We start from the raw sequence: 19,098 nt of genomic DNA, 5'->3' as shown, positions 1-19,098 counted from the left end.
CATTGCTCATGAATGTCACCAATTAACTGCCTCATGCCCACGGAGAGGCCACGAGTCTGGGAAGGAAGGCCTGAGATCAAGACGGTAGATGTGTGGACATTAAATCGCGCCCTTGCTCTGCTGAGACCAGAACCCTGAAGGTGAAGGCTGATTCACCACCGCAGCCAGCTGTGCTGCGCGACCTTGTAGCAGTGAGAAGCTGAAACTCTTCAAATGAATCACTTACCACCCCAGAAGGATCATCAGCTGACTTATTAACTTATTAGATTTATTTAGATAAAGAAACACTGGCTTGATTTAGAAACACTCCTCAAATAAAACCCCCTCCCCCCCAAAAAAAAAACTACAGTAAAAATCTGAAGACACAGTTTCAATTAGTCCTTTAATTCTCAAATGTATTAGTGAAAGATCGACAATATTGAAACTTACTGACTCATAACTGTCCCAACAGTTCCACTTCAGTGAATGTAAATACAGTAGATGCCACAGGTTTCATCCTGAGATGAAGATAGAAAACCTCTCGGGTGCATAAAACAGGACAATTCACATGTAACAGCACTGCCCCCTACAGGACAGATACTATAAGGCAGCAAGACTCGAGCAGGCACGGCTTGCAGAGGGAAGATATTCTTTACATCTTATGAGTGAAAGAAACAGAAAAACATTTGAAACTGGATTCATCCACAATTTCAGTTTGAATATTTTGAATCTTAAATGTCGTCCCTTTGTTAAAAGCAGGTCAGTCAGTGTTGTATCAAGTTTTAAATAAAGCGCGTTTTAAAACCAATATTGCAGACTGAAAAAGAGCTGTTGTTTAAAGAGGCAGCATTATGCATTTTACAGGCACATAGTACCATTTTATAGCACAATCAAGTAATCATGTTACCTTTAGTTGTTATAAAAATGCTCCATCTATATCGAGAATCACTTAATTCGACTTTGCAATCTAACACATTGGAATTGGGCTTTGTCCCTTTAAGAAGTTCCTGCTCTTTCCAACACTCCGCCTTCAGCAAGTCATCACATCAGTGTTCCTCTATTAAGCCTTTAACATTGTTCATAGGAGCATTGCCCTGAAAAGCAGTTTGTATAATGAGCTCAGCAGATGCGGCGTAGTTCCTCCAAGTGTTTGCTAATTGCTGCTGGCTAGTCTGAAGGAGCTGATTGAGAGAGTCAAGGAGGTGGATGGCTCTGTGAGGCAGAAGCCCGACTGGAAACTGCAGCTGCAGAGGGGAGCTGCGTGTAAAAGGCAACCACCCTGAAATGGTTGCCGTGGGAGATTCAAAGATTTCTCGATCATACATGTAAGAATCAAGGCAGCACTCCAGGTATGTTTTTGACCAGTGAATATTATAACATAATGAAATGCTGAAAAATGGAGATTTTACACAATACTGCCTTTTTAAACCGTATCCTTAGAGTAGATATAGAATGTTGTTAGGATCTTGGAGACAGAATAATTTTTATGTATTATCAGATGTCTTTATGTATTTCAGGCCTAGTACACATGTAGCCAGATATCTGGGGTGAAAAAAAAAAAGCCTTTTGGTCTTTCATCCACAGGAAAACTCAGTTTAATATCACTAAAAACAATTATTTATAAACTCCGACCAAAGAGGACAAATAATGCAACAATAAATCCACATAGTATAATTTGTTTGACATTATTCCCAATTGACATTGACCTATGTTTTTTTTAACTTCATAAATTTCAATTTCCTGGTGCCATGGGAATTAAACATGGCGCCAGGAAATTGAAATGCGTTTAAACATTTCAATCCGATTGGCTGACACAGGTTTTAGCTTTGTGCTACACTGCCCCCTATGGGTCTGGCATGTTTAAAAAAAACAACAGCCAGGAGCAGCTTTGTGCAAGTTGATGTGGCTGAAAACTTTTTCTAAAACCGATCCCATGTGCACAGTATTATTTTTTTTAAACAATGTGGTGAAGATATTTGTTTTAAAAAAAAAAAAAGACCCAGCTATGTGTGGAGAAAACCTCAGTTTTCTTTTAACTCGTTGTGTAAAAAGTGATCCAAACAAACTTGGTCCTCTCCGTTTTTAGACGTGATGTGAAATGCGACAGTGGAATGAATTAAGGAAGCAACGGAAAGAAATTAATCACATTTTAATCAGTCAGTGTTTTGATTTTGTTAAAAAATATTAAGGTGGAAACAAAAACAAAACAAATATTTTATGTTGAACTCAATTTATCAACCCCGCTGTTTGCTCACTGATTACCGAGTGAAAATAAACAGGCGTCTTAGATTTATGACTTTGTAAATCCATTATTGATTGGTCAGATGGGAACTGATAAAGCTGCGCTGCATTTGTTTACAACTTCTGGATGATGTTGTGCTCTCTTGATAAAATCAAAATTGCTTTAGAGAACTGTAAACTAAGCTGCAGTTTGCAGTTATTCCTCACTTTGTGTCACTTCTGAAATTATCACAACTAATAGATTAGATTTTAGGTCAGATTAATAAACAGCACATGATATGGAATCAGCCGAGGTTAAAATTTTGCCTGCAACCAACGTGTAATGTTAAACACGTACGATCTGAACTCAGTTTCCAAAACTACATCATGATTAAACAATAACAGTAATCTCTGACACTTGATTAATATTCTATTGATGTTATTAACCTCAATCCAGCAGCTTTGAATCTGTTTTTCCCCCCCATTTCTGATGTAAAAGAGCAAAAGAATGACCAGAACTGTTGGTTTTCGATGCAAGTCGCGTAAATCCACTTGTGGGATGGAGGTAGAGGGAAAAAAAGGAGAGGGAAAAGCACCAGGACGAACTGTTCAGGTCCCCCTTTCCCTTCTTTACTTGTGAATAATGAGGAGCAGGATGAGGAAGGAGGACATGATTGGCAGTGACGGAGCCAAGGAGCGGATCAGGAGATGATGCGAATGCCGAAGTACTTCTTGAGTTGCTCCAGGAAAACAAAGGTGAGAACTGTATGGGGAACCAGGCGGATCCCGGCTGGGACAAGACCCTGCAACAAAGTCAAAGGATTTTAATCTCTGCACTTTGATCCAATAGTGGAAATAACCAACACCACTGAAGTGCAGCACACAGAACAGAGTAAACATGCAGTGCGAAATGACAGCAGCAAAACCACCAATAACTTGCACACACAGCTAAGTGGAGCGAATGTGTTCAAAAATTCACTCATTGCATTTAGATTCATTACACACAATGTTCTTTTAATTTTGATGATTTTAGTTATAGTGAATAAAACCCAAAATTCAGTTTCTCTAATAATTGGAATATTACAATAAAAAAATAATCTTTAACACAGAAATCGTGTGTTATGGGCATGTTAAAGTCTCAAAGACATTAGGAAATCAGTGGAGTTGGTAGCTGTCCAGCACACAGTCACAAGGAACATCTCTGCATAAGAAGCTGGATGTTCTCAGAGGGCTGTAGTTGAGCCTATTAACACAAAGTTGAGTGGAAGGATAAAGTCTCAAAGAAAAGGCTCCATAAATATAACCACTGCCTTGGAACAGATTCATTTAAAGAGTTTGAAGAAGATCCGTAATGTCTGGACAGTCAGTGTTTCAAGAATTCAGGATGTGGGCCACAACTGTCGTGCTCCTTTTATCCCCTGACTACAAGCTTTATGGAGATACTGATTTAATTCCCCAGCAGGATTTGGCTTCTGCTCACACAGCCTAAACTATCTATACCTGCTGTAATGACCCTGGTATCAATGGCCACCTAATTATCTCAACCTAAACCACACAGAGAAGCTGTTTTCACAGGCTGAACGCCTCCATGTCACGTCCCATTTCGGCAGTGATTCAGGCAAACCAAATCCCGATCAACTACTGAGTGGATATACTGTGGAGCAATGTTGTCCTCAAGGCACACCACCCTGCATGGTTGAGATGTTTCCCTGCTGCAGCTCACCTGATTTCAACTGATGTCTGACTAACAGGCCAGTCCTGAGCAGCAGTCATCCAATTCGGGTGTGTTAAAGCAGAAACATGTGAAACATGCAGGAGCCTTGAGGACAAGATTTAGGAAACACTGCTGCAGAGCTGAAGAAAGTACGTTACAAATGGCCAACGTTTCTACATAACAAAACTCTTATCGGTCTGACGTAATGTTTTGTATTCTGAGAAAATTAATGTCACTTTTTGAACTGGATTACTGAAATAAGTCACTTTTAATTTAACGATACTTTGATTGAGATGCATCTGAAATTCAAGGAGATTCTGAAAACAGTTGAGATCTACACAAAAAAAATCGATTTTTTTTTGCATCAGTGTGGAAAAATAAAATCTCATTGCACAGTTCAACTTTTTAATACACTGATAAAGGACTGATTTAAGAAGACACAATGAGTAGAATAAAAGACTAATTTCAAGCCTTCCTGCATAGCAAAACTGCTGAAAAAAATGAAACAGCCGTCATTTCACAACTCTGACTTTTATCGGTATTCAACACACATCTAAAGTGAGGTTCACAATGTATTTGCATCAAATATTGCCATCATCATCTGGTCTGAGTGATTTTCTATATATCCGTGAATGAGGACAAATTGTGTAGGACTATTTTTCCTTATTTATTTTTTACCTTGTAAAATGCCAGCGGACCCAGTTTGGCCGTTTCCCGTAAGCAGTGCATTACTCCCTGCAGACATGGGGGGGAGAAATACATATTATTAAAGTGAGTTTAAACTGAAAACTGAACAAGTAGGCGACCTACAAGACGAGCGAGTTACTTACTGTGTACTCTCCTTTTGAGTTCATCAACCTGGTTTTGAGCACATCCAGAGGCTGACACAAGAACGTAGCGCAGCCTCCCTGCAGAGGAGATGTTTGCAAAAAATGTAAAATATAAAAAAAGAAGAAGAAGCTCTGGAAACTGCATTAAATCAGTGGAAGAACTCAATTCCTACCGCTATGAAGCTGGAAAGGAAGTGTGTGAGTATATTATCTCCCATCACGCCTGTTCCCAACACCAGCTGCTTGGCCTGGTCATAACAAGCCAACTGCAAACAGAAATAATAATTTGGAAAATGTTCATCTTAAACATTGAGACTCATTTAAATATAAATGTCCATGTATTGCCAGCTTATTATATGAAAGGATGAAATCTCCAGTGCAGCCATTGTCTCATAATATTGATTTTTTTTGTGCCCTCTAGGAGGATTTTTAGATCAGGATTTTTTTTTTATTGCAAAAAAACCCTAATATAAACAAAAAACAAGAAGCTTTTGAGATTTAAAGAAAGTCTAAATCGTTCCGTCTCTGCTGCATCAATGCTTAGCTGCAGGAAAGTGTCGTTAATCACTTAGAAGAACATTTTGTGAAAACGTTAACGTGATTTTTAATGCGACTTGCCTGCCCCACAGTGACCAGCGCCCCCCTGCCAGACGCCATGGAGGCTCCTGAGAACAGCCTTCTCACACCCTCTGCATGAACAAATAAAGACCAGACCTTGATTGCGATGCCAGATGACACAAACACAAAGTGAAAACTTGATTTCGTGCTCGTCGTTTACCTTCTCTAAAGACTCTGTAGAGTCCATCGACAGCATGTTTATAGCTACAAGCAAAGCACAAGTACAGTGATAAATTACGTGAACACCAATCTATACAGAGCATCGTTCAACCCCAACACTCACTTTCTTCTCTGCTCTGGTGGCAGCTTCATGTCGTTTTGCATTCTAGAAGAGGAAGAAGAAAAAATGATTTCAGATCTCATTTATCTTTCCAGCTAATACCATAATGAATTAGCAAAATCCACACAAATGTTCTTGTTTAAAGGGAATGTTGTCAAGTAGCTTTACCTGACATTCACCAAGTCTGATGGAGTCCCAACAAACCCACCAGTGAATCCTGTTGGCAGATGAAACGTGTTGCTAAACAGTCCTTCACAGGTGGCAACTGCACATTTGGGTCAGAGTGAAAGATGAAGGAACGAATGCGTGTGTGTAGGTGTGTGTATGCGTGTGTGTGTGTGTGTGTGTGTGTACCTCCAAATGCTCCCAGCAGGACCTTCTGGTAAAAAGGCATTGGTCCCTTGCCAGTGCTGCCCATCATGTCTCTGACTGTCTCATAGATGGCAAATCTGGTGAGGGAGTAGGTAATCTGAAAAGCAGAAACATGTTTAGTTCATAAACAGCTCAGTCACTTTCTTTATCCAAAGGAAGAAGTCTGGGCCCAAGAAAGCTGCAACCTCAAGAGATCTGTGGAAGGAAGACAGATTATCTTAGCAATACAAAGCAGGTTTGCATGTTAGTGAAGCATCACGGTTGCTTACACCGTTGTATTCATGTTCTTGGGTTAACATATGACCATAATAATCACATTTTTGTACATTAAATTCAGATTTTTTTCATTTTAAAGATAAAAGAAATTACAAATCCTACGTTTTACGTCTCAAATAGAACAACGATAAACCCGCACCCTAACAAGCTCCAGCTTTTATCAGTCATATCTACTAAATGAGATTATAATGGAGCAGCAATACAGGCAAACCTAATAAAGTTGTGTAATCTAACACAACTTCACCAGTTGTGTTAGATTCAATGGTGGCCTCAGGAGGCCGCTAGGGGGTGCTGTAACCCCCACTGGATAAGCCATAGCACCTCGGTTGGTCTGTGTGGTCTCTGACAAATAAGAAAAGCATTTTAAAACAGAATAAATTCTGCTGAATTGGTCCAACATTTGTGGTAGTAGAAAGGTTAGAATTAACTTCTGACAGAAAAGGGCCACAGAATTTTATCTGACTTGTACAAAATAAGCGGACTATAAAAGTAGAATCTCTGAAGAGGAGCGTAGAAACAGCACAATATAACCAGAGGCATCCTAAAAAAAAGACAGGATAGATCTACGTTTTCAGGTTTTTTCTGACTCCACTATCTGAATATCCCAGCTCAAATCAAGGCTCACTGAACCAGGCAAACTTTTCCCAATCTGTCATTGATTGCCCAATTTAGGTGAGTCTGTGTGAACTGCAGGGTAATTTCCCTACTCTTAGCTGACGGGAGTGGCACCCAGTGTGGTTTTGTGCTGCTGTAGCCCATCTATTTCAAGACATTCCCCCCCCCCCCCTCCCAAGTCACTCTGCCCTTTGTTCTCTGACATCAACGAGGAATTTTTATCCAAACTATTGCTGCTCCGAACAAGAGGGAATGACCCCCCTTGTTCGACTTATTCCCAGTGCACTTGAGTGATGGTTGTAAATAAAAACCCAAGTATATCAGCAGTTTCTCAGACACTGGTTTCAGTTTCAGTGTGGTTGAGCTCGCTAAAACAAAGTCCCAGAAAAAACTTGCTGTGAAAAGCAGTTATATTATTTATTTATTTATTGCTGACTTTATTGGTGACTGTTGAAGATTTGTGCTTGCGTGCGTTCAGAGCCGTACAAAGAAATTATCCCTTCATAACACTGACTGCTGCTGCCTAAAATTACTGACTTTGCGGCAGCTTTTCCATAAAGTTACAGTCAAAGTTGTACATTTTTTAAGCTTTATCTTTGCCTTTTCTCTTACGGAGAAAAAAAAAGTTGAAATTGCTGTAGAGGACTTTCCCTTCCTTATTTCTCATCAAGTTATAATCCCTCCTTACCTGAGAAGACCCTGCATCATCATCATCATCATCATCATCCTGCTGCTGCTGGCCTCTGGTCTAATGTCTCCTCCCTGACCTTTTGCTCTATCTATTGTGACAATAAAGATTTACTTTAAATCAGTGGAAAGCAACAGTGAGCGCAACTTCTGAAAAAAATTAAAGAGGATCAGGTTTATTCCTGACATAAACTAACAACCAAGGGATGTAAAATATGCAACAACATTAGTATTCTTGTTAGGAAGCTTAATATGATATCGCTGGTATTAATTAATTAATCATCCTTTTGCATATTATCTGCATTCAGCAGCTTTATTCAACTTGCACAATTTGTTTGGGGAAAAAGAAAATCTCTCTATCGCTATTTTTCTATTATTTTGCAAAGGTGTTTTTTTTTTTTTCCACACTCAGACTGATTCAACAAATACATATGTAGATGTGAATTAAGGAACAAACTCTTCAACGCTGAAGATGATGATCATCCACATAATTTTTCAGATTCTGACAAAATTTAGCTTAAAAAAAAAATAAAAAAATCTACCTGTCGACACAGGGAGGCGGAGAGGCCACTGTAGAGAGCCAGCACTCCGTCATTCCTCACCACGTGCACAGCCATCCCAACCATCCTCCTCTTCACTTCCTGCTGTGTCTGCAGGTGGACCTGAGGAAGAAAAAGAGAGCCATATGTTGGAAAAAAAAATTAAAACCTCACACACTGATTTGGAGCTTAGATGCAGAACACAAAGGAAAAATGCACGGATTGATGTGAAAGCTTAATTTGATTCAAAAATCAAACAAGGTTTTCTGAATTCAGCTGTTTTCTTTTAATGATAAATGTTATTTTCCACGCTGTTCTTCATTAGGCCTTAAAGAAAAGGAAATCCTGCCATGCACCAGTAATCCAGGTGTTGTAACACTCTGTGCTTGTTGGAAGAGGGCCTCAGTGGTTTCAAAACATGACCTTTGTTCTTTGTTTTGATGAGGACCTGGGATTGAAGGTCAATGACCTTTTTGAAACAATGTGGGCTTTTGTTCCCCCCACATTGCTGATCTGAATAAACTGGTTTGTGTGTTTCGGTTCAACGTTTAAATCACTGCAGCTTCTTTTGTATCTGAACATTTTCAAGTCAAAAATTTCAAGTCCGAAGTCGAGTTCCCAACTTGTATAGTTCAAAGTTCCTCACCAACTCTACCTTCACAATCTGAAATGGATGCTGATTTAGTTACAACATCTGCTGAACAAAATGTTGCAACAGTGTCTCAAGATACAAAATAATGAGGAAACACATTGGCCACAGAACCACATTGGAAACAGAGATTTTGCAAATCTAATGTTTTCAGATTTTGGAACAAAGTTCAGTGATAAAATGCGGAAATCAAATATGACTTCTGACATAATTTATTACCCACATTAGCAATCCATCGCCCTGTGGAGTTGCAGTAGAGGAGACAGTAAGTCGTTGTTAGTCTTCAGCCCTCAAGTGCAAATGACGAAGCAATATCTTGATCACCGACGTCACTTAATTTCAATTCAAGTATGAGGAGAATCAGATTTAAAGAAACCACTGAAAAAGTAACTCTGACAAAAAGTCAAGTTCTTTCTCCATTTCCACACCAGAGAAAAATCTGTTATGGTCACAGGTATAAAGATTAATTCGGCAAGATTCGATCAGGGCTCAAATCAAGCTGTAAGTAGAGGGAAATTTATTTTTGGAGGGAAATTAATTAGATAGTGTTTTAAATAAATCGATCAACTTGATTATTTTATAACCATTTCATTAAAAAAAGAGAGAGAGCTACAATTTAAAGCAAGGCAGCATCAGAACCGGTCCCATCCTTACTTATATTTTTCTGTCAGTGTTTGTGCTGCTGGCAAACCACTTTGTAACTTTAAAAACTAGAACAGATGAGGTCAAACCTGTGTTTGCCAAATCCGGTTCTACGCTGGCATGAAAACAAACAGGAGTCTGTGGTCTTTGCACTGCCACTACTGGACTTCTCGGCGATGTGGAAACAGAGCTCACTACAGCGAAGTGCAAAATGCACTTTTCCTCTATTATGGGACCTCATTCTGTTTTCACTGCATAATGTCTTTAAACTAACTAGGTGTCGGAATAATTGTCGCAACAAAATGTTATTCACTCTTGGAAATCAAGCCATTGAAGCCGGCTGAAAGCCAGAGACGAAATAAAAATGCCTTTCGAAAGTCTTAACACTGTACTGGCTCTAAAACGGGATTGTGACCATTTTGATTATGACACAGATTTTCATCTAAACTCTTGAGAAAACAGCATTTGATGAAGATGAATTAAAGCTGTCTCACACTAATCTCAGAGTTAAACATGAACAACACTTTGCAGGAAGAGATAATGACACAAGAGCTGTTCAGTACCGACTTTTCATAAATAGGCAATTTACTGGTAATCCGGTGTCAAAAACAGCTATTTATAATTTTCATCATTTCAGCCAGCTGACCTGCAGTGCACACAGCAGCAGGTAGGGGAGGGGCAGTAATGTGTAATGCTCCAAACTAGGCATCATCTAGCTACCAGATGGGAGTTTTACCAAGGTTCTGATAAGTTTGGGATTTAAAACAACTAAAATGTTGAGTGATGGGAGGCTCAGTAGGTAAATGGCCTGTAAATGACCTGTACTTGAACAGAACTTTATCAAGTCCACATTTCACACTCCATTCAGTCACACACATGCATTCACGTGCCGAGTGCAGTGTGTGATAGAGCTCTCTCCTCCCCATTGCCTGTCCAGTTACTGCTAAATAAAGGCCTCTTGTGCCTATAAAGAGAAAATAAACCTAACATTTTCTGCTGCACAGTTCCTAACAGTTTTATCGTCCTTTTCATCAGAGGATCCAGTTCAGAGATAATTTTACTAGACAGACCCGTTATACCTGTTTTAGTCAAAACCCAGCCAACAAAAATGTATATTACTGCGTGCAACCGGACAGTTTGCTTAACCACAAAATCCTAAATTTAGAGGCTGTTTACTGAAATATTTTTCTTCAGTCTTTGTATAAACATTTTAATAAACACATGGTATAGACTACATAGGTTTAGGTACTTGATATGACTAAATATTTGCTAATTTTCCGTTTTAAATCAAAGCAGGGATATAATGCCATACATTTTTATATAAATACTATGATGCTATGATATTTTTACTCAAAACTATCCAACAGTAGGAAACTTAAATCAGCCCATACAACTAGAGAAGACAGGTCACTTTGTCACTTTCAGCTGCAGTTGTTTGAAGCCAGTCACTTTTTTTTAACCTTAATGTCAGTAAGCGGTTCACGCTCTGTTTTCTTCTTAAAATAATGAACATTTACATTTCTGAAGCTTGTGCTTTGTGTGTAAAAACCCGCTTTCCAGCTTCGCCACATGCAAGTAAAAAGTGAGGGCAAACAGAAGGCATTTCAGAGAAGCTGTTCAACTCCAGTCTGGTGATTACCTTTCCTCCCTGTATAATTACACAACACATGATTTCCTGAGCGCCACAAACTTTATTTGAGTCATGTGCAAACGTCACTGGAGAAGAAGAAGATTTAGGCATTTGGTATAGATTAACAGGACTACAGCGTCTGGGGAAACTTTGGGTTGACCTATGACCTAGATTCAACTTTGAACATCCTACTTGTTACAGACAAACTGTGCCAACTTAAGATCTCCGTTAGTTTACAGTGATCTCTGCAGTCTAGCAGGGCACTGTGTGAAACCTTCAAGACGCGAGGTTTGGTGAAACACGCTGACTTGTGCAAGAACAGCTGGAACCAGCTGTGCCCCGGTGTTAAGGCCTGCACTCTCCTTCACCCCCCAGCTCTGTGGGCAGAGCCACTGCGCCCCTCACCTTGACGAGATCCAGAGGATGGGTGCAGCATGCGGCTCCGCAGGAGGCCAGCCCCCCGAAATACCACCGCGACATCCGTTTCTCAGTCATGATAACGCCGGCTCCTCTCCCGTCCTCCTTCCACAGCGCTGGGTTCCCTCCACCCGGCTCGCCACGGCCCTCCGTCCGCCTGCAGTGCGTGGTGGCTCTGCTCAGACCTGGAGCTTCCAGCCGCGACAACAAGCGAGTGCAACCCACAGGACAACCTCGTTAATCTTCAGACATTCCGATAAAGGAGAGAGGGGACTTTCACGTCGCGAGACCAGCGTGCACGCGAGAGCTCGGTTGAAGCTACGATGTTGCGGCGCAGCAGGAAGCAGCTGTGACACCGAGGGAGAGAGAGAGAGAGAGAGAGAGAGGAGCCCAGCCAATTGTCAGTGCGGACGGAGGAGCTGCCTACCCGCTCGGTGGGGAGGCTGAACGGCGAAGGGCAGCAACGTAGTATGACAATGCAGAAATGTTCTGCACACAATAGGCTCGCCTCCTGTTTCCCCACTTTTAGCTGTCATGTGCTTTTAAAGTGACACTCATCCTCTCCCATGCGATGCGGGTGATAAATGGGAACGCTGTCCCTTTAAGAGGACAACCGTTCCCAGGAGAACAGAAAGTAACCCTGAAAAAAGGGGCTGGTGTGTTTGGTGCTCAGCTTTCTCTGTGGGAGCATGTGGTTTTACTGTGTGGCAAGTTTAACGCTGCCCGTCTTTTAAATGTTGAAAATAAATACTAATGCTTTTGATGGTTTAATTTTGTTAAATTTAACTTGATTAAATATTACAGTAAACAGACTGAAGAAGATTAAAATTACAATAAAAAACAGAAAGAAAGCAGTTGGTTGAGGGGTTACTTTGTTTTATGTAAAGGTCTAGTCAAACGTTTTGAGACTAACTCTTCAATCAATCAATCAATCAATCAATCAATCAATCAATCAATCAAATTGTATTTGTTTAGCACATTTCAGCAGCAGGGCATTTCAAGGTGCTTTACATAATTAAAGAAAAAAATAATAAGAACAGCATGTGTTTGTTATTCTTCCAGGATGTCCTTGATGTTTTTCTTGGAAATAAGTGTTTAATTGCTTCCTTTTGACCCACCTTTTCTGTCTTTTGCCTTTGTGATCAACAGAATAATTACTGTGTATCAGTTGTCAGTCCAGTTTGCTAAGTTGTTGTCTTTATTTTCCTAAGTGACTTAATATGTTGCGTAAAAAAAAATGTATGCAGTAGTGCTTAGAAGTCATAGATGGTGGAATGCCTTATGAAAACGGCTTATGGAAGTAGTTATAATTTCCAGTAAGCGCAACTAAAAATAATAAATAAGTGACTTTAGTAAACTTTTAAAAATGTTCAACAAATTATAAAACACTGGCACATAAATAGTGGTTAATTTCGAGAGGCTGTCTTGATGAAGAGTCATCAAAGTGCAATCACTTTGATGACTGCACTTCGACCACTTATCAAAGCTGATCGATAAGTGGTCGATCAGCTTCTATTATGAAACGTTTGCAGACATAAAAAACGTTTTTTGAGTTGGAATTCAACTGCATTGAACATGTTAGTCTTAATCTACGAACAAAAGTACTTTATGTTTCCTGAAAATCTGAGTGAGACCCAGAAGCAGTGTGAATACTTTTCTATGTTTATCCTTTAAACAGTAGGCTTAGGGTGATGTGTGGGGTCATTATCATGTTGAGTCACAACAGGAGAGATAAGGGTGATAAAGTTGTTCATTTCAGAAAAGGAGAGACTATTAGTTTTCTGAAAAACAAATCAAATGTGTTTGTATATTGTTTATGTATCACTATGCTATTGTAAGGCGGAGCAACAAACAGGGAACAAACTTGGTTCATATGGTTTTTGTAGAAATGTCTAAAAATTACATCCTTTCACTGTTGTCATCCTGCATAAAGGGTGAAAAGAACATTGATTTTTAAAATTGTAAGGATATTATATATGTAGGATGTGTTTTTAATGAGCATTTTCATTTGGGCTTCTTTTTAAAAAAAAAAAAAATAACTACATAGTGAAGTATATGCATTAGTTTAGTTGAGATTATGTATAAATAATTTTCAGCCCTGCAAATAAAAAATAAAACAGATCAATTAGTCATTAAATTGACTATGTACTTTCTTTGTGCCATGATTTTGTATTCTACACTTTGCACGTAAATGCTGGCATATGCTGAGACATGTGGCTCTTGCTCATCTGCAAGTAGATCACATGCAGGTGAGCCTTCGTTATTCTCTGCTGTGATCTGAGTTGAGCAACAGAAGTAGGCTTGAAAAATGGTCTAGCACTAAATACACAACAGAAGAAGAAAACTGATTGTCATTCCAGAAAGAATCAAATGACTCACAAACACCAAAATGACCACATATTAGAGCAAATGCATGAACAACAATAATAATAAAGAAAATAAATTTCACAATACATTTATCCAGTCTTGTGTAAAGTTTAGATAAAACATAATTTGTAACTATTTCATAAAGAATAAGGGCCTCAATAAAAATGTCCAAGTTTGACTCATTGACGGATCGTTAGTGTCTGCTGCCCCCTAGTGGAGTCTGTTTGTTATCACAACTGGTCACTATTCAAAATCGAAAGTTCCGGTCTGAAATTGTGATCTTTGAGAATAATAATTAAATGTATTTCACATAGATACTTAAGTCATTTTGCACATGTAAGGGGAATTATTTCGAAGCAACCGACAAAGATGTAACACAAATTATGTAAATTGCATTGTGTAAGTGTTATTGGTGCATGACACCTGTAGCACTTTACTTCTGTTTTTACTTTGGGTCATAATGATTATATGTATTTGGACATTTTGAGCTAAAAGTGATACTGTTCAGCTTTTGAATTGCATACATGATCATGAAAAGAAGCAGCAAACATTCGTGTTTGCACCTGAGGTTCCAGACATTTTATTTATCATGGACATAAACATAATCAAAATTTGAGGTTTTTAACAAAATATATGAATAATCTGCTTTCCAGGGTGGAGTTACTTCTATACCCTCTGTTGTTTTAAAAGTGACAAAGAAAAATATGGATTATTCTGAAAATTTACGTTAGACTGCAAACACTCAATATGTCAAATATTTTACCAAAAAGAAAAAAAAAAAAACACTTCAAGATTTTAAATACATTACAGCGCACTATTACTGCACAATACAAGCACTTTGAACGGCCCTGTTGCTGAAAATGTGTGACATAGATAAAATGACCTTACCTTACTGTGCACTGTGTTTTAAACTTAAGGTATATAAAATATTAAGGTATTTAAAGCACCATGTCTTCTTCTGTGCGTCTCAAAATCAGGTAGTCGCTCTCCAAATTCTTAGTTGTGAAATCAAGAAAAACAAAATTTATCTGGTACCCTAATTACTTTGATATATGAAAGTCAAATAATACAAAAAACATTTTTAATTTGCTTTATTATGAGAATAAACCTGCTCAAACTGAAAAAAGAGATTATTTCAACTTAAACATACTTTTTACTTTTCATAAACATAAAGGAGCAGCGACCATTGAAGAAAGAATATTTTTTTATTAAGAATAAAGACACATTGCAGAGATAAGGTGACAAAGAAAAAAGTAAACAGAATAAATACTCAGATACTTTCAGCAAAAACACCAGTGTAAACTAATGTACAATGCACACTGGCCTTTAGTACACATACCACCCACACACACACACACACACACACACAAGCAGAGGCAGAGGGGAATCTGAGAAATGTGAGCCACGCGCATTAGTGACCATTAAAACATTTTAAATCCTCCCACGGTTCATTTCAACTCCTACTCTAACACAAAGCCCTTAAAGTTAGAAAACCTTCTTTATGTGCATTAATATTTCTACAATGAAATATGAAGACATGCCAAAAAATGCTTATACTTTATCCAAATTTAAATTTAAAATAATTTCCATTCAAGTAAGTAGTTAGTTTATTTATATGAGGCATCTCTGAATATAAAAAATGTAAATGAAATATAAATTGGAAAACAAAAGTTTTTATTTATATTTAAATTAAAAAAATGGTGTGTTGAAAAAATAGTGCATGTTTCCAAGTTTTTGATGTTGGAAGGCCTCATAGGACTCTGGTTGGGTCACAACAAAACATTAATATTACTTCAAAATCCTAAATATGCCAGGAGTATGAATAATTTTGAACTGAATTGTAGATTTCAATCTAATTAGCACACATCTTCATCCTAGGCAACCATGTAAGTAAGACATAACTCTAAAGCTTTAGTACTGCTAAGAAGACCCATCTGTGACTGCAGGTAGAACAGGGCATGAAATCAGCCCCTCTTCGGAAGAAATCCAAATAATCATCACATAGAAGCAAATAATACTTATATAGATGTCATTTTTGCAAGCATGTAATTGTAAGGTGTTTAAATGTCCAACAAAGTGATCTCATACAAATGACTTTTCCTGCTGCTTCACTTCTCCTGCTGCCCCCGTGGATGGGCTGGGCTTTGCTGCGGCTCCAGATACGGGCAGCGCTCTTCCTCCAGGGGCGGCGGAGCCGACGTGAAGCAGAGCTCCCCCCAGCAGGAGGAGCACGCTGGCCCCCCAGCCCAGGTACAACGCGGGCCCCAGTTCTCTCTTCAAAGGCGCCGCAACAGTTGGATCATAAAAGTCTCTAATCGTGGCATAGGCAGTCCAACAGATGGGCGTCAAGTAGGCGAGGCCGGCCACGATGAGGAGCACCCCTGCTATCCTGGCCAGGCGGGCTTTGGAGGCCTGGTTGCCGTCGCCCATGCAGTGGGTACACTTGGCCCCGGCAACACCGAGCATGACCGCCAGAACGCTGAGAAGCAGGGAAAGAACCGTCAGCCCTCGAGCTGCCTGGGCAGACGTAGGGAGGGCCAAGGTGGAGTCGTAGGCCTTGCACTGGATGTGGCCGGTGGTCTGAGACAGGCAGTTCATCCACAGGCCCTCCCACAACACCTGGGCAATCACTAGCTCTCCCCCGACGAAGGCCGATATGCGCCACAGCGGAGCTGCACACACCAAAGCCCCGCACGCCCAACCCAGTAGGGCCAGCACCAAACCAAGCACCTGGAGACCGGTTGATGCCATGGTCGCTCCGGAAACCGTCTCCGTCTATAAGTGAAGAACCTCCTCACTCCAACCCTGTAGCTCTCACTAGTAACTATTGAGAGTTAGGAGCCTTTATCCACTAAATTCTTGGTCAGTCAGTCAGATCTTCAGCACCCATCCAACTATGGAGAAGAAATAGTCTTTTAGAAACCATAGTCTATGGCAGTTTTTCTCAGCTCCAGTCCTCAGTGAGCTCTGCATTGCATGTTTTAGAGAAATCAGGTGTCCAGAACACTCTATTGTAATGATTGCATGACCTCCTTTGCATGCCATCAAGTGCTACAGAAGCCTGTTAGAAGGGAAATACCAAAAACATGCAGGGCAGTGGTCCCTGAGGAACGGAACTGAGAAACATTGGTTTTCTGCATATATTTTCCCCAGTTGGGTGTCTTGAGATAACAAGTTAATTTCCCAGTGGTTTTCTCGAGCTCGTGAGATGATAGATGTGTGATGATTGGTGTGTGTGCGTGTGTGCGTGTGTGTGTGTGTGTTAAACCCGACTCCATTCTTCAAATGCATGCCATTGCATCTCGTGATTTCAAGAAAACAACCTTTGTTTTCTCTAGATGAACTCGTTATCTTGAGAAAAAGATGACAAAACCATTGGGAAAAAGTATTTGCAGATTCCGTATAAGTGACTTATGTTGGTCGAACTTACTTTAATCAGAGGTCCGCAGGCGTCTCGATGATCCTCTGCGCGCTTCCACATCCACAGTCCCTCCACAGAACAACAGATGTCCGAAGCAGTCTCTCTGTTTTGACAGGGCAGCTTGTCTCACTGCAGCTCACACAGGGTGGAGTGGGAGGCCAGCAGCGTAATACTGCATACTAAATATACTCACACAGAAAACACCACACAGATAGTTGGTCAGACAAAAAAATGAAAGCCATTCCATGACAGCAGAAGGACACTAAGACACTTTGTTGCAGTTACAGCTGGCAGCGGCCATGTTGTCATCACATAAACTTGGAGTGGGCCGTGAAAGGGGGGAAGATGGAGGTCATTTAGAAGCTGCTGGACATCATTGATCCCAGTTAGTAGATCCAAATGTTTTTGTTGTTTAAGATTTTATCATCTATACAGTGCCTTACAAAGATGTTCGTACCTCAGAACTTTTTCACATTTTGTCACTTGAAAATGACAATTTTCAGATGCTATAATGGGATTTAATTGGTAGGTCGCTACAAAGTTGTGCATTGTTGTAGAGTTGGAGAAAAAGGATAATTGGTTTTAATTTGTTTCTCAACTAAAAATAAAAAAAATGTGATGTGTTATTTAATCCTCTATGCTCTGATACCACATTATATGAATTTACTTTTATGTTATTTAATCTCATTATAAATCTGCTTGATTTGAGGTTTTTTAGAGAACGTTAGTGAACAAACACAAAGACAAAAAAGAAAAAAGGTAAGGGGTGGATTCAAAACAGTGGTAATGGCGCGAAACAACAGTCCATCCATCAACATTTTGCAGACCACTGTTCAATCCATCATCTGTAGAACGAGTGTGTCTAAAAAGATGCAGGAGTAAATCTAGACATAGACAGGCCTGGAGTGAAGAGGATTAATCAGAGAAGAGCAGCTAGGTGGTTAATTTTAACTCTGGAGGATTTCTTTTCATGGACACAAGTATGTTTTGTTTGTCTATCCCATAAAAACCCAATGAAATAAACCCTAAATTGCATTTGTAACCAAACAAAATGTAAAATATGAGAAAGCTCAGTAGTTAGGAATACTGTTGCAATCCACTGTAAATGCAAGTTCGATTTATTTGAGGTTAATGCTGTACACATTATTGTTGCCACTTGGTGGCGATAGAGGCGTTGTCACCTTTTCAACATTCTTTGTTTAATTCCCTTTGAAGGTCTCAAATGATTCCCCCATCGTTTTGTTGATCCCTTTTCCTCCCTTTCTTATTTTCTGGTGTGGAGAACAAAAACGTTACATTTTACAAAGGAAAATTTCTTTCCAATCCAAAATCAAATGACTTTTAATTTTGTTTTCATTAAAGCTCACAGGGTTTTGAGGAAATAAAAACATTTGTTGAAAAAAATGCTATTTCAACAAAATCTGATTTTTGTTGATGATCTTGACTAGATCATGTAAATATCCCAGGAAAGGCTTATAATGCAAGTTTTGAAGGAAGGAGGTTTGTAGAGCAGACGGAAACTAAAGCAAACATGAGCAGAGAACAACAAATTACTGTGGTGACCTTGATATCAATACTACAAAGTACAACTCCCTTTTCCCTGTACAAAAGCATCTATCTGTAACCTCCCACATAATTACAATACACTGATTTACTTTCACATTGGGGATGGTTTTGTACCTAATAAAGTCACACTGGCTGACATGATGTGAAAATGCTGACGCTCTGCTCAGATTGCGTAAAGATTAATGGTGAGAAACTAGTAAATCAGTGATTCTTGAGAATAGGGACAAAATGGGTTTTAATTTTCCCAATTTGTTTTTTTTTTTATTATTATTATTT

The 19,098-nt window shown here is 39.4% G+C and overlaps 1 protein-coding gene, 1 long non-coding RNA gene and 1 pseudogene across 2 annotated transcripts; 1 reads left to right on the top strand and 2 right to left on the bottom strand.

Annotated features, from left to right (window-relative positions):
* Positions 1-365: 365 nt before the first annotated feature.
* slc25a10b (solute carrier family 25 member 10b) lies at positions 366-11,990 on the bottom strand. The gene is made up of 12 exons (XM_015045698.1): positions 11,898-11,990; positions 11,457-11,671; positions 8,134-8,253; positions 5,996-6,110; positions 5,810-5,858; positions 5,645-5,686; positions 5,522-5,565; positions 5,362-5,432; positions 4,917-5,009; positions 4,744-4,821; positions 4,592-4,648; positions 366-3,002 (listed from the first exon to the last, which is right to left on the bottom strand). Exons 2-12 carry the CDS (start codon positions 11,544-11,546, stop codon positions 2,901-2,903), a joined length of 861 nt encoding a protein of 286 aa, XP_014901184.1. The 5' UTR covers positions 11,547-11,671; positions 11,898-11,990; the 3' UTR covers positions 366-2,900.
* A 528-nt stretch (positions 11,991-12,518) lies between these two features.
* Positions 12,519-13,003, top strand: LOC106955493 (uncharacterized). Its single transcript, XR_001426589.1, has 2 exons — positions 12,519-12,912; positions 12,955-13,003. It is a non-coding gene; the product is annotated as an uncharacterized LOC106955493 (long non-coding RNA).
* A 2,794-nt stretch (positions 13,004-15,797) lies between these two features.
* On the bottom strand, positions 15,798-17,688 carry LOC106955491 (claudin-9-like; annotated as a pseudogene).
* Between the last annotated feature and the right edge of the window lie 1,410 nt (positions 17,689-19,098).

The sequence above is a fragment of the Poecilia latipinna genome, unplaced genomic scaffold (genome assembly GCF_001443285.1).
Source record: "Poecilia latipinna isolate Pla-1442-1.1 unplaced genomic scaffold, P_latipinna-1.0 Scaffold740, whole genome shotgun sequence".
In the NCBI taxonomy this organism is placed as follows: domain Eukaryota; kingdom Metazoa; phylum Chordata; class Actinopteri; order Cyprinodontiformes; family Poeciliidae; genus Poecilia; species Poecilia latipinna.
Note: the sequence above shows the minus strand (reverse complement) of the source record. Positions and strands in the feature narration are given on the sequence as shown.